Source organism: Torulaspora delbrueckii, chromosome 2 (assembly GCF_000243375.1).
Source record: "Torulaspora delbrueckii CBS 1146 chromosome 2, complete genome".
NCBI classification, from domain to species: Eukaryota; Fungi; Ascomycota; class Saccharomycetes; order Saccharomycetales; family Saccharomycetaceae; genus Torulaspora; species Torulaspora delbrueckii.
In genome coordinates this window covers 441,218-454,982 of record NC_016502.1, presented here as the reverse complement: position 1 = coordinate 454,982, position 13,765 = coordinate 441,218, and the positions used below count along the sequence as shown (strand labels likewise).

General features: G+C 41.3%; 9 protein-coding genes across 9 annotated transcripts in view; 4 read left to right on the top strand and 5 right to left on the bottom strand.

Annotated features, from left to right (window-relative positions):
• Positions 1–165: 165 nt before the first annotated feature.
• Positions 166–1,983, bottom strand: GYP1 (GTPase-activating protein GYP1; the record flags this gene model as incomplete). Its single annotated transcript, XM_003679543.1, has 1 exon — positions 166–1,983. The coding sequence occupies one exon, from the start codon at positions 1,981–1,983 to the stop codon at positions 166–168; it is 1,818 nt and encodes a 605-aa protein (XP_003679591.1).
• A 487-nt stretch (positions 1,984–2,470) lies between these two features.
• On the top strand, positions 2,471–3,451 carry MTD1 (methylenetetrahydrofolate dehydrogenase (NAD(+)); the record flags this gene model as incomplete). The annotated part of the gene is made up of 1 exon (XM_003679542.1): positions 2,471–3,451. The coding sequence occupies one exon, from the start codon at positions 2,471–2,473 to the stop codon at positions 3,449–3,451; it is 981 nt and encodes a 326-aa protein (XP_003679590.1).
• An 81-nt stretch (positions 3,452–3,532) lies between these two features.
• On the bottom strand, positions 3,533–4,588 carry RPF2 (rRNA-binding ribosome biosynthesis protein RPF2; the record flags this gene model as incomplete). The annotated part of the gene is made up of 1 exon (XM_003679541.1): positions 3,533–4,588. The coding sequence occupies one exon, from the start codon at positions 4,586–4,588 to the stop codon at positions 3,533–3,535; it is 1,056 nt and encodes a 351-aa protein (XP_003679589.1).
• A 285-nt stretch (positions 4,589–4,873) lies between these two features.
• NUP133 (Nup133p) lies at positions 4,874–8,323 on the top strand (the record flags this gene model as incomplete). The annotated part of the gene is made up of 1 exon (XM_003679540.1): positions 4,874–8,323. The coding sequence occupies one exon, from the start codon at positions 4,874–4,876 to the stop codon at positions 8,321–8,323; it is 3,450 nt and encodes a 1,149-aa protein (XP_003679588.1).
• Positions 8,324–8,378: 55 nt separating this feature from the next.
• Positions 8,379–8,726, bottom strand: DAD2 (Dad2p; the record flags this gene model as incomplete). The annotated part of the gene is made up of 1 exon (XM_003679539.1): positions 8,379–8,726. One exon carries the CDS (start codon positions 8,724–8,726, stop codon positions 8,379–8,381), a length of 348 nt encoding a protein of 115 aa, XP_003679587.1.
• A 251-nt stretch (positions 8,727–8,977) lies between these two features.
• On the top strand, positions 8,978–10,759 carry SGO1 (Sgo1p; the record flags this gene model as incomplete). The annotated part of the gene is made up of 1 exon (XM_003679538.1): positions 8,978–10,759. The coding sequence occupies one exon, from the start codon at positions 8,978–8,980 to the stop codon at positions 10,757–10,759; it is 1,782 nt and encodes a 593-aa protein (XP_003679586.1).
• Positions 10,760–10,808: 49 nt separating this feature from the next.
• Positions 10,809–11,735, bottom strand: CDC21 (thymidylate synthase; the record flags this gene model as incomplete). The annotated part of the gene is made up of 1 exon (XM_003679537.1): positions 10,809–11,735. The coding sequence occupies one exon, from the start codon at positions 11,733–11,735 to the stop codon at positions 10,809–10,811; it is 927 nt and encodes a 308-aa protein (XP_003679585.1).
• Positions 11,736–11,980: 245 nt separating this feature from the next.
• On the top strand, positions 11,981–12,949 carry UFE1 (Ufe1p; the record flags this gene model as incomplete). Its single annotated transcript, XM_003679536.1, has 1 exon — positions 11,981–12,949. The coding sequence occupies one exon, from the start codon at positions 11,981–11,983 to the stop codon at positions 12,947–12,949; it is 969 nt and encodes a 322-aa protein (XP_003679584.1).
• Positions 12,950–12,994: 45 nt separating this feature from the next.
• TDEL0B02430 (uncharacterized protein) overlaps positions 12,995–13,765 on the bottom strand; it is a gene marked incomplete at both ends in the record, with an annotated part of 2,196 nt that continues 1,425 nt past the window's right edge. Inside the window, one exon of the mRNA XM_003679535.1 lies at positions 12,995–13,765. This exon is cut by the window's right edge and continues 1,425 nt beyond it. Within this exon, the coding sequence (XP_003679583.1) occupies positions 12,995–13,765 (771 nt within the window).

Sequence of the window (13,765 nt, the reverse complement as noted above, 5' to 3'; positions counted from 1 at the left end):
CGAGAGATTAAGGGTATCTTAAACCTCACCGGCGTCTAATAATGCTACAATTGGTATTACGTTATATAGAGATTCTCTTTCTGAATTTTCAATGAGATGAGTTAGCGTCGCTCAGAAAATTTGAACGAAAGCGTGGAATAAGAAGATTTCTCTTGGACAAAAGGTTCATTGCCAATGCGATGTAGCGTCTTTGTACAATGACTGCCATATATAGGCTTCACTCAGTAGCATCTCGATATCAGAGTCCTTCCAATTTTTGGTTGGAGGATTCTGCAAAAACGTGATGATCTCTTGAAAGTCCATCTCCATCAATTGATCACTCCATTTAATCAGGAAAGCCGCACAAACAAATACATGGAATTCATTGAGTGAAGATTGTCTTATTCTAGCAATTTCATCGCCACCTATTCCCGAGGTGGAGCTCGGCGAGGCAAAATCCTTCGTTGGAGTTTGGAAAGTTGCCTTCATCTGTTCTGTGGGGGTATGTGGAGGGACCAGATCTGAAGATAGAGAGGAGGAGGTTGCTGTGTCTAAGGATGTCTCCGAGAGGTAAGTGTCCCACATTCTTATTACTGCACTCATTTGAAACTCTCTCATGAGAAGACAGTTCATCCATCTAAAGGAAAACTGAATAAACTGGACATTCTCTTTCTGGAAGTGTTCGTATAAGTCTCGATCGATTCTTTTCACAAGTTGGCCCAAATTTTTTACTTGTTTTAATATCCCTGGTTGTCCATGTATGTAATTATCTGTAATTTGTTCGAGGAGCTTGGTCAGGCACCAGAATGTATCGGCTTCCACATCCTTTAGTTGATCTTGGCCCATATATGTCATTGGATCGAGTTTTTCCACGTCGTCTATCTGTGCTTGGGGCAAATATTCGGTTAGAAATGTTTGAAAGAATGGTGTAACGAGGTCATTAATGCCCTGTACGTATCCACTGGTCGGATGTCTAATAGCCCATAGGTATAGGATGCGTTGTAAACTAGTCTGCACCGACTTGAACTGGTAGAGTGGTATATGAGGGTTCGTTCTTGGCACATCAATTTCGATTTGATGCCATGTTGGCACATCTCTAGAGTGTTGGTCCGAGAAGATATGTGCCAGCCCATCACAGTACTCCTTCCGTTTCCTCTTCAATAAAGGTTGTTGTCTTTTTGAGTTTGCCGGCAGGTATCCAATCAAGAGTTTCCAAACAACGCTCCTATGTGGCTTTGGAATACCATTCCAGCTTATTTGCCGCAGTTCATTTTGATTTATAATGTGCTTGTTTTTTAGAATAGCATCAAACTTGGCTATTCGTTGCATGATGGAGTTTAATTCTTGTGCATCGCGCTCGTTCTCTTGCTCTAACTGTGATCTTAACTCTGAACTTAGAGATTTCTGTAAATGAGGCAGCTGTGGGTATGAAAAGGTCGCGTTTGCAGAAGCTAGTCCAGTAGTAGAATTACTTGGCGTAGTCGTTATAGAGGAAGATCTTGTAGCTTTAGGTGTAGCAGGGGAAGCAACACCCCCATTTGCCATCACTGGTATCGGCATGTTGTAATCATCGATAACTGCACTCCAATCCTCATCTAAATCCTTAAAATATTTCACATTCTTCCTACTACCATTTCCGCTACTATGATGACGACTGCCATGACTCTTTGAAGGCCTGGGACTCTCACCTCTACTGACATTATTACCATTGGTACTAAACCCAGGACTAGTATACCTCAAAGGAGAAGACGTTGACTTTCTTGCGGCACCTGTGTGCTGCCTCGAGATAGCCTCAAAGTTTCCATCATTACTAAAGGAAGTATCCAAGGGAGGAATATGCTGACGTGGTGGAGAAGGCGATCCCACAGAAGATATCCTCCAAGCTTTCATCAATGACGATACCAAATTTGAACTACTACCACTTCTATGATTTCCCATATACAGACCCGAAGTTCCAGTATGCTCCTTCTGGTGCATTTCTCGTGAACCGGATCTCAATCCCATTACTCAAAGCACGTATTGACACTCCTTGAACTCCTCGATATCGACCCTTTTGTGCCTTAGCTCGGTGATTTTACAATAGTTAGCCTAGCCATTTAAGGATTCTTCGAAGTGATCTAGCGAGCGCTCTATAAAGAAGGGCAAAACACAACAACAGAGAAAGCTTTAGGACCCAAATTGAGCTTCGCAGGTCATCATACCATAGCAGTACCTCCTTGAAGTCAATAAGAGTGCTTACAGCTAAGTTGAGCACGTGAATTTCACGTGTGATATGGCTGCCTATTCACCTTTTTTGACTTCGGTTAATAAAAGTTGATAATAATTCAGTGATTTAAGCCCATCGATTAATACAAATTGCAATTCATGATTACTTTTGCTGATTTTGCTTGAGTCTCTAAAGTGCCTTGGGTTATTTAATCGAGGTTCTTTCATTCAAAGAAGAATATCCATCTGATTTGATAACTTTCTGAAAGTACAAGAAAGTTACGAGATGTCTGGATCTGAAGCTGTAGCAAAACCAGGAATTACAGTCCTAGCCTCTAAGATTTCCAAAGAATATGTGGACGAAATCACTAAAAAGGTGGAAGCTCTAAAAAGTATACGGCCTGAAGGCCCTCTGCTTGTAGGATTTCTCGCCAATGGTGATCCTGCTGCTGAGATGTATGCCTCGTGGACTAAGAAGACTAGTGAGTCAATGGGGTTTCGTTATGAATTGAGGAGAGTGGACGAGAAAGATTTCTTGGAAGAGGCTATCATCGAGGCTAACAGAGACGATGCCGTTGATGGTATTATGGTTTACTATCCAATTTTCGGTAATGCACAAGATCAGTATCTACAGCAGGTTGTGGCTAGGGAGAAAGATGTAGAAGGGTTGAACCACGTTTATTATCAAAACATGTACCACAATATTAGATATTTGGACAACGAAAAGCAATTAAAGTCTATCTTGCCCTGCACACCGTTAGCCATTGTTAAAATTCTCGAGTATTTGAAGATCTATAACACTTTGTTGCCAGAGGGGAACAGACTTTATGGTAAGAAAGTTGTTATAGTGAACAGATCAGAAATTGTCGGCAGACCATTAGCTGCACTATTAGCTAACGATGGTGCTATCGTATTTTCAGTCGACGTGAATAACGTACAAAAGTTTACTCGTGGTGAAAGTTTGAAATTTATAAAACATCACGTTGAAGACTTGGGTCCATATTCGGAAGATCTCCTGAAACAGTGCTGCGCAGACGCTGACGTTATTATCACCGGTGTACCATCGCCAAAATACAAATTTCCTACTGAGTATGTCAGAGATGGGACAGTTTGCATAAATTTCTCTTCGGAAAAGAACTTTGATGACAGTATTAAAACCAAGGCATCATTATACGTTCCAATGACTGGTAAGGTTACCATTTCCATGTTATTGAGAAATATGTTGAGACTAATTGAAAATGCTGAAAAGGTAAAGGCAAAGAATTAGAATGCCACGGATAGGTTGTGAAACATCTCTTATATTTCTTAATTATATATGTATGATACAATGAATTTCTCGACGAATTGACTATTTCTTGTGCCTCTTAGCTGCAGGTTCTTCCTCTTCGATCTCGGTTGCTGTCACGTAGTCCTCACCATACGTATCATCACCTTCTTCCTTGCCGTTGATTTCCTTATTCAGCTCTTCTTCGTCGTCGTTTATGTAGTCTTCAACGTCGTTGTCGGTTTGATCGAATTTAGATTTCAAACCTTTCATTTTTCTCGTTTGCATCTTACCCAACTCCTGTTTACCCATGTGGATTCTACCCAACTTGTCACCCATCAAATCGGTCTCAACGTTCTTTGGTGCCTTCATTTCCAATTGTTTAGCCTTCTTCAGAGCATCCTTCTCCATCTCTGCAGAAGGCGAATGAATTCTACCAATCTTGAAGTCTAGACGTGGACCAGTCTCTTCTAACTCCACTCTTGGCAACTTGCGACCACCTTGTTCGCTTCTGTAAGTCTTCAGTTTGTAAACACGGAAAAGTACATTTGGGAGTGGTTCACCGTCTTGGAAATCACCTTGGATGGTGACCGATATCACGAATTGCAAACCTGCCACATCTTGCAAATCGGTCGTTGTGCCTCTGAAGAAGTCTAAAAACAATGACTTGACATGCTTATAAACTGGATGGGTATCAAATGCTGAACCTTGGAATGAGAATAATGGCTTAATACCAATGGCAAAAGTTTGTTTTCTGAAATCCGATAATAATTTATAATTCTCTGCAATCAGCAGCTCAATCATATCATAGATTCTGTACCCAAATGTACGAACAAAAGTCAAATTATTCTTCCGCTTCTTAGAGCTGGTCGCTAGAACGATCAACGAACAATCATTCTTTTCGCTAAAAAACTCTAATGGTGCAGGATCTTCAAATGGACGAATGTTGTTTTTCTTGTCAAATCTTTTGATATCAGGTTTCTTCATAGCACTTAAATCCACCATTACATCGTGCAATAACTTGGTCGATGTCTGGCCGGGCACGAACAGCGCTTGTTTGACGTTTTCGACCATTTTCGACTCTCTGTCCTTCAGAGCTCTCTTAGATCTAGCATTCTTTGGCTTGACAGTTCTGATCATCCTGGCAAATGGTTCTCAGTCAGATTCTGGGATTATTAACTGTGCACTGAATACACTACTTAAATGGCGATGAGCAGTGGTTTTTGATGCGATGAGCTAGATTGAAGTGAAAAATTTCATCTTGTGAGTCGTTAACTGTGATCCGGCCAGTAAGAGTTTACCAGTTCTTAGCTATACAAACATCAACAATAAGAGGTTGAACAGGTGCTCTAGAGGTTATTCAGCACCTTCCGCGGTTAGTGAATTATTGATTAAACACTCTTTCTCCTAATTGGAAGGTAAGAAATGAGTGCGGGCCGCCCTTTGTTCCAATTGAGGAAGGAACTCAATAGTTCGATAGCCCAATTGGAAAATGATGACTTAGTGGATAGCAGCTCCTCAATGGTCAATGAGACCCATACGAGCGAATATCTGACCTCGGCAATCGATACATCCTTGGAACATCACCAGAATCAGGGAAAATTCAATAATGTCAAGGTTTTAACTGAGAATGATAAATACGTCGTGAAAAGATTGACGCCAGATTTATCTTCACTCCCATTGAATGAGGAGTACTTGGAAGGAACTGTTGATGTGTTTTTGGGCAAGGCTTTGGTCAATGATGCTGATCACTTATACATATGGGACTACCAATCGACTCAAAGAAATGTGAATTTTTCTCGAGTTCCCTTACATGAGGAGTCTGAGGTACTAAGTTCGCCACCAAAATGTCTGTTCACACGCCCGTCAGCTGTCGATGACTCTACTCAAATGTTTTTGGATAATTCTGCTGGTTCTTCTGGTGGCATTTGTATTATACACAGGAAAAATGGACAATTCATTTACTATGAGGACATCGATTCGATAAATAATCTGCATTTGCAGCTTTCCAAGAATAAAGCGCACACTTTGCAATTGAACTTGAAGGATGATGAAGTGGTAAAGCAGGCCATAAACTGCGAACCAGCGGGGATTGTTATTACAACGTCTCATGAAAGATTACTCTTCATCGCTATCAGGGATTCAACCGGGAGACCGCATGTTAAAGTTAAACAACAATTGATAAAGTCTCAAAGAGGATTTTTTTTTCATTCGCTGAATGCTTATAAGGAGATTGTATCCCTAAAGAATGGACCCATTGTAGGTAGAGGGGAAAGATTATTATACATGATGACAAGAGGAGGTGATTTACAAACATGGCAGTTATCGGTTGGCTCACACTCTTTTAAGAGGGTAGAGATCAACATTTATGAGCAGATTCTGGAATCACTGCAAGATCTGTACCCTTTTGCTCATGGTTCATTACAAATCTTAGGCTCCCATCCTCTATTTTCCGATACATCATCTGCTCACCTAATCTTGTCGAGCATCCAAAACGATAAAGAAACTTACTACATCTTATCAACGATTCTGCTTGATGAAAAGACGAACAGTTTTACAATATTTTCCACCTATCGACTCAACACATACGTTTCTCCCTGCGGTGATAACAAACCAAAGCTTTACATTCCAGATTATCTGGGAACGGAAGTGAGGCATATGACAACGGTATTTGTGCTGTTTTCAGATGCGGTAGTTTTGACTCAAGTAAGTTCCAATTTGGATTCTACTTACCCACTAAGGAGAAAGTGGGAAGACATAGTAAGTTTCCGTGATGATGTGAATGTCATTGGCTCAGGCTACAGCTCAGACTCAGTATACCTCATCGACAAAAAAATTGGCGTCATGGAGGTAAGCCTGATAGAGAGGGAGAAATCTGAAGCAGAGGAGGACGTGGGTTTTGTCAAATCACATATAGACCAAGCCATTTACTTTTCAGATCTTTCGCCCAGCCCGATCGAATTTAATCTACCAAAGGAGCTTTCGTTAGAAAACGATGAAGTCGAAGATGACCTCAAGTCGGCAAGTGATGAGATTTTCTTCTCATCGGGTAAATATATCCCACCGATGCTGAATACATTGGTTCAGCATTTAAGTTTACGTGTCGAGCTCCACGCCAAACTCTTGAAGTTTGTTGAAGAGAACTTCAATTATAGGATATCACCACAAGCAAAGTTGGACCTCTTGGAGAGATTTGAAATTATGAATTGCTGTTTGAAGCTATTTGGTTCGTTGGAAGGCTCTTCAGAGCTCACAGAGGTCTGGAACTCTGTACTATCGAGCACAAAGGGCAATTTGGACATGGAAATCCTAGTTCGCAATCATTTGGATAAATTTCCTCAAATTTTCGCCAACTTTTTAGCTAAATTGACAAACGAATCTCTATCATCAAGATCACTAGCGTTCAAAGGTGCAGCGATAGACTTATTAGATAACTGTGTCTACGAAGCCACCTTGGAGCAAGGCGAAAAATCGATCAGATACGGTGAACTAAAGCTAGACCCACTTGAAATTAGCAGAGACTTGCCATGGTTTGTTAGTTTGGAAGGTTTGAAAGCCATTAATGATTTATTTTTTGATTTCAAATTCTCCCTGGCGAGTCCCACAGAACATGATAAAGAAAGGATCGTTGTTCTTACCAAAATTTTGTATTATTGTTTCAGTCAAGCAAAATTGTGGTTCAAAGAAGGAGAAAATCGTGAGAAATTGCAATTGCATCAAAAAATAGAGGACATGTATCGAGAGAATCATGTTAATTGGGTTCACGTATTGTTCGAATTTGGCTTGCAGGAATTTTCTTTGCAAATTGCTGACTTCTACCATGACATGGAATCACTCGTCGAGACTCTAGAACAATTGGATGTCGATGGATCGCAGGAGACCTATTCGCAGTACTTCAATAAGTTTGGTTATGATTTCGCTAAGACTCTTTTCAATTATTACATTGAACAAGGCAAACTACGGGACCTGTTTAATCGCTTCCCCGAGCAACACGAATTGCTAGTCAAGTTCTTGAACAGTTCGAAGCAATATGGTTATGTTAGTTGGATACAAGAAATATTGGATGAACAATACAGTAAGGCATCGGAAACTTTGGTCCAAGTAGCCGCTGGTAAAGCCGGTATCGACAAACCAATTGACGATCGCCAATTTCAGCTAAGTATTGCCAAGTTGACCGCACTAGCAGAGGATAACAGTCTTGATCACGAATCCATGATCAACAGAATACAATCAGACTTGGATATCATCGACGGCCAGAATGATTTAGCCCAGAGAATCAACGAACAAGGCATCAAGGTGGCACCCAGATTCCTCGAAACGGAGTTAAACAATGTCTTTAATCAGGTGGCTCAAAAATTGAAGAATAGGCAAAGCATAACGTTGGATCTGATTGTCGAGATATACACCATGTTAAACAATACAGAATGTCTCTACTGTGCCCTAAAACTCCTTGCGTATGAGTATGGCATTTTAGATTCTGAAACCAAGAAGATACTGATATCCATGGTGTGGAGACGATGCATACTAGCGGAAGCTGACTGGGCTGCTGTCGCAGATTTAACTCAAACAGCTTTCTACCAAGTCCTGTGTCAATATTTTGACGAAGAATTATACAGATCTGGGTCCCCGCTACCGAGCTATCAGCTAATGTGTGACAAAAGTGTACTGATCAAGGGATATCTGACGAGCAAATATCAACAATATACTGATAACCTCGATGATATAGAAGGCTGCTTCAAGAATGAGCTTAAGGCTGTTGAAGGACTTGGAAAAATCTTCGAAACCCGCGTCAAGTCCATCATAGGATCGGCTAATGAGAGCAGCGGGAACAGATGCGCAGTAAATTACGAATCAAGCATAGTCGAATTTCATTAAAAGTCAGAATTGTATACATACGTATATGTATAAGTAATGCACATTCCTAAAACAATCATTGGTCTGTTTCATCAACCCGTATTCTCACCAATGTCTCCGGCAAAGGAGGTTCTGTTGGATTTCCGCGTTCTTCGTCGTTATTATCGTCTTCGGGAGCCCAAGCGCCAACCTCATAGTCTCCATCTGCGTATTGTAAAAGACTAAGGCCCGCCTGAGATATGGATCTCATGATAGAGTTCCAATTTCGCATAACTTCTGACACGGTCTCTGCATTGGACTGCATTTGACGAACCTGGCCTGCCAATTCGTCTAGTTGCAGTTTAGTTTCTTCGGTTAAACCAGTAATTCGTTTTAAAGCTGCCAGCTCTCGCCTCTTGCACAGTATTTGTTCCTCCAAAGACATCATACTAGCGGCTAATTCTATATCAAATGATCTTCAAATGGTTGTGGATACTATTTCAACTGTTCTTGAAGGTTCATTGATGAGAATCGTTTTCTGTGATTCTTACGCGATGAAGCTTAAGATAAACAATAATAAACAAAAGAGCTTCAGTAAACACAAAGTAAGCTCGACTGCCAGATTAATAAAGTACTCCTGAGGCTTGTTGGAAGCGCTAGATCATTTCGGTTTGAGTTGTGCGAACTATTGTCGAGATGGCTAGAACGCTGAGGAGGAAGGTGAGAGACAATGGTGATGGCGGCAAAGTGCGATTCACTAAGGAATCTGGAGTAATTTCAAGTGTTCCGCAGATTCAGGAGTTGCAGAATTTGATGGATTCACAAGCGAGCAAAGTTGAGGCCATCAGAGCAAGTTACTCCCAACAAAATACGCAGCTGGCAAAGGCAAACTCTTCATTGATGATGAGACTGAGCGAGTTGGAGAGAAAAGTAGGTGAGCTGGTGAAGGAGAATGTATCATTACGATCAACCGTATCTATGGGTGAGTTTCAATATAAAAAAAGGTTAAGTGAGCAGTTAGACGTACTTGAGAATGGTATTTCTCATCGGGTTGAAGAAATCTTTCATATGTTTGACAGAGTCAGAACGAAGGAGAACCTTTCACCAGAACCTAGTTTAAGTCGGTCTAATGATTTAAGATCGATATTACGAAATAGGCGAGCAAGTGGATCTTCAATTGAGGGCAGAAAGTCCGCGAATAGCATTCAATTCATAGAGGCAGATGACCAGAGTGTTCACACTGGATCTGCAGGTTCAAATGAGACAACCGAAAGTAATGATAGACAGGACGATGGGTTGTCGCGGAAGAAGAGGCGAAAGAGCTCCAGAAGGGAATCAATTTTCCTTCCTACAGATTTTGATTTCCCTTACCATGAACCTGAGCCAGAACCAGAACCAGAGACAGAGCCAGAGCCACGTAAAGTGTCAGATGACGTGTCAGAAGATGAGCAACTTGAACCACCAATCGAGTCGCATGCAGCAAATGATGTTGTCGCCCAGGATGATAACGAGGGCTCCGATCACGCAGAGGGTTCATTCAATTTCACGAATTCTATTATAGAGTACTCCATCCCGGAAGAAGTAGCTCCGTCGACCAGTGCAGGCACAGACCAATTATCATCTTCAAAGATTGAAGTGTTCAGAGACGAACCAGAAGCCGTAATAACTTCACAGAAGGAGAGAGAAATAAACGATGCTGCATTTGTACCTCTCTCAACTCAAAACAAAGTTAAACATTCGATGAGAACTCCTGGTGCTAGAGGCCGGAGTAAAATTGTTGATGAAGTGATGCCTACTACTAATAATGGAAGCGGAGCCTGCGATATCGACTTCACGCGAACAAGGAGGACACGAGGGAAGGCTATTGACTACACCTTGCCTTCACTACGAGCTAAAATGAGACGACCTACTGAGAAATTTGTTGATGCCACCACATTCACCAGTATTCACGAGTTACAAGTCACGAACGCAAGGAAGAAAGACAGACGACATCAACCTAGGAGGTCAAATGCTCCCATAACACTGAAAGAGTCAGTAGTTGACACTTCAGACAATCAAATTGCTAAACCACAGTCTAAAGACAAAGAGGAAACACTTGCTGTTACAGAGGCCACTCTGCCAGCTCAGCCGAAACCATTAGTCGCACAAAAGCCTGAAAGTACGATGAATAAGAACAAAATAACGTTCCAAGATAAACCCATATTGAAAGACATTACGAATAAACCCATATTGAAAGATATTACGAATAAACCCAAAGCTAACAAAACGAGAAAGCTATTAAAAAATGCTATAATTAATGATATTTGCGACATTCAACCAAGTGCACATGATGAAACATTCGACTCATCTGGTGGTGGCGGATCAAGTTTCCGACTCCACGAGGAAGACCTGTCCGTATTCGACCTCATAGGATCCAACAAAGTGAAACCATCAAACAAGACTTATAGAGCAAAGTTTAAAAAAATGGTCACGAAATAATTTGTATTGCCGATGTTTGTATATATACACACACTATTAATTTGTATCTTCAAACACTCATCTTCATCTGAATTTTACTTTGTGGATGATAATCCTTTATCTCGAAATCCTCGTATCTGAAATCATCAATATTGTCCACTTTCCTCTTTATTCTCAATTTTGGGAACTCAGTTGGTTTTCTAGATATTTGCTCCTTGAGAGCATCGATGTGATCTTTGTAAACATGAGCATCACCCATGGTATGAATAAACTCACCAGGTTCCATATCGCAGACATGGGCAACCATCTTGGTCAGAAGCGCATACGATGCAATGTTGAAGGGCACTCCTAGTCCCATATCACAGGATCTTTGATACAGTAGACAAGAAAGTCTTGGCTTTCCATTCTCAGGAAAACTGACATAGAACTGAGAAAAGACATGACATGGCGGCAAAGCCATCGATGGGAAATCTGGTGGATTCCATGCACTCATGATGATTCTTCTGTCGTATGGATTGTTCTTTAGCTTTGAGATCAAATCGGCCAATTGATCAAATCCTTGGCCAGTGTAGTCGTCATCGCATGTCTTGTATTTAGCACCAAAATGCCTCCATTGAAATCCATAAACCGGCCCCAAATCTCCCTCACGTCTCTCGTGCAATCCCAGCTTATCAAGGTACTCTCTAGATCCATTTCCCTCCCAAATTTTGACCCCCTGCTCAGATAGCTTCTTACCATCAGTACAACCAGAAATGAACCACAGTAGCTCCAGTATGATTCCCTTGGTGAAAACTTTCTTTGTCGTCAGCAGGGGAAAAGAGTCATTGGCAAGGTTGAACCGTAGCTGAGGTGGTGCAAACAAGCTGTAGGTACCTGTACCAGTTCTATCAGGTCTGAACTCACCTTCTTGAATGAGTCGTTCACATAGGTCCAAATACTGCTGCTCTTCAGCGTTTCCGACCCGAGTTTGAGGCTCTTGCAAATCCTGACCAGTCATGTTTCTTGTGGATCTATGGTGGATATACTGTTAGTCACTTATTATCAAATTGAATCGATAATAGTTAGCTCATCTTTACGTGTCTACGTTGATTTTTACGCGACTAAAATTTAGCTTAATCGAGAATTCGCAGCTCTAAGGGCTTCAGTAAGATCAAAAACCAAGAGGGAGGATATCAAAGTTTGATCAAGCTCTACATTAGTCTCTGATTAGACTTTGAGAAGTTCATAAGTTAAGTGTACTCGATGACTAACCTAACGTCAGTATTCCAGGAATACGTGAACATAATCGAGGGAGATGGTCAGCAAGAGAACAATGCCCGAACTGATGCTAAAGAGACAAAAAAGTATATTCTGAAGGATTCATTCATTAAAGAATGCCAACAGCTGCTCAGGCTATTGATTGAGCTGCGCAAAGTGCTGAAATCGGTGGAACCGAAATATATGAGTGAAAGGGATATGACAGAGAGTGATAAGGACGACTTTGACACCGAATTTAGGTTACAATTCCACCAATATGTACAGAAATTCAAACTGCTGGAAAACTACGAGAATAAGAGACAAGAGCTGGTCATCCAAAAGTTTCTTACACCCCAAGCACATATGATTCATTTATTCCAGGGAAGTGCGGATCCAAAAATGTCTCTGTATTACCATGCAAATAATGATTTTAGATCGGGAGTTTTGAAATCGCTGAGTATGTGGCTGAGCATAGTGTCTTCGCAGTTTTCTACAATGCAACAGGAGCGCCTGGTGTCCCAGAGGAAATTTGAGACTCTGGACCTAAACTCTGGGCCAGGAGAACCTGATGACTTGGTTAGCGTCAGCTCGGTATCACAGAGCCATCTGGTTGAAAGCACACAGGATGAAGTCAAAACATATGAGGATACAATATCGAAGTTAACTCAAGAACAGCTACAGATGCTGGAAACCGAGCATGAGGAGCTTCTTCATCAGAAAAATGAGCAATTAAAAAAAGTTGAAAAGATAAACAAGACAATATTGGATATAGTGTCACTTCAGAGCGATATCTCTGCCAATCTCCAAGTGCAATCACAGAACATTAACAACATACTAGATAGTCAAGAAGACATAGACCTCAATATCAAGGAAGGCAATAAGCAATTGACCAAAGCAAAGAGAGCAGCAGGACGTACTGCTAAGATGACCACCATAATTGGCAATAGTACTGGGAATACTGATCATATTTCTTGATTATGTAGGGTGAACATATGTAAAACTATATGGCCATTGGTGACCCTAATGCATGACTGCACCAGCTGCTATAGTCCTCCCATCCTTCCGGAAAAGAACTCTTCCCAAATGCTTATTTTGACTAAATTTGAGAGTTGGTATCCATCTCTTTCTTTCAGTCAATTCAACTTCAACCAGGGCGGCCTTGTTGGAACCCAGATGCTTCACTTTCTTTTTAAGCACCTTAGAAGGATCGCTCTTATCCACGAGGCACTCTAGTTTACTGATCCTAGCTGGCTGTTGGCAAACACCTCTGAAGAGGATGAACGGAGTTCCGGGCAAAAGTGGTCTCTCCATGTTGAATGTTAGCAGTTGCACGGTAAATTTGCGGAAGGCTTCGACGTTGTAGTCAACAGAAGCACCCAGATCACCACCTTCTATGTCTTCGGGGTAGGCGTGACGTAACTTCAAAGTGACGAAGTCACCTTTTACTGCGATTCGGGAAGCATGCTTATCATTGCCAGTCTGTATCTTATCAACTAGAACACCTTGACCCGATGGATAAATTGTAATAGACTCACCAGGTTGAATGGAGCCCGACTCAATTTTTCCTGTGATAATAGCTTCTTCATTCTTGCTTGAAGGAATGACCTCCAGAATGGAGAATAAAAACTTGGAATCGACAATGTCGTCCTTGTATTCTTCTGCAATATCCGTAGCAACATTTTCTAGCTGCTGAATCAAATTTGGCCCTTTGTACCACCTTTGATTCTCTGGATAAGGCTTTTTATAAACACCTTCACCAGAAAGACCGCTGCAAGGCACACAGGGGATAGC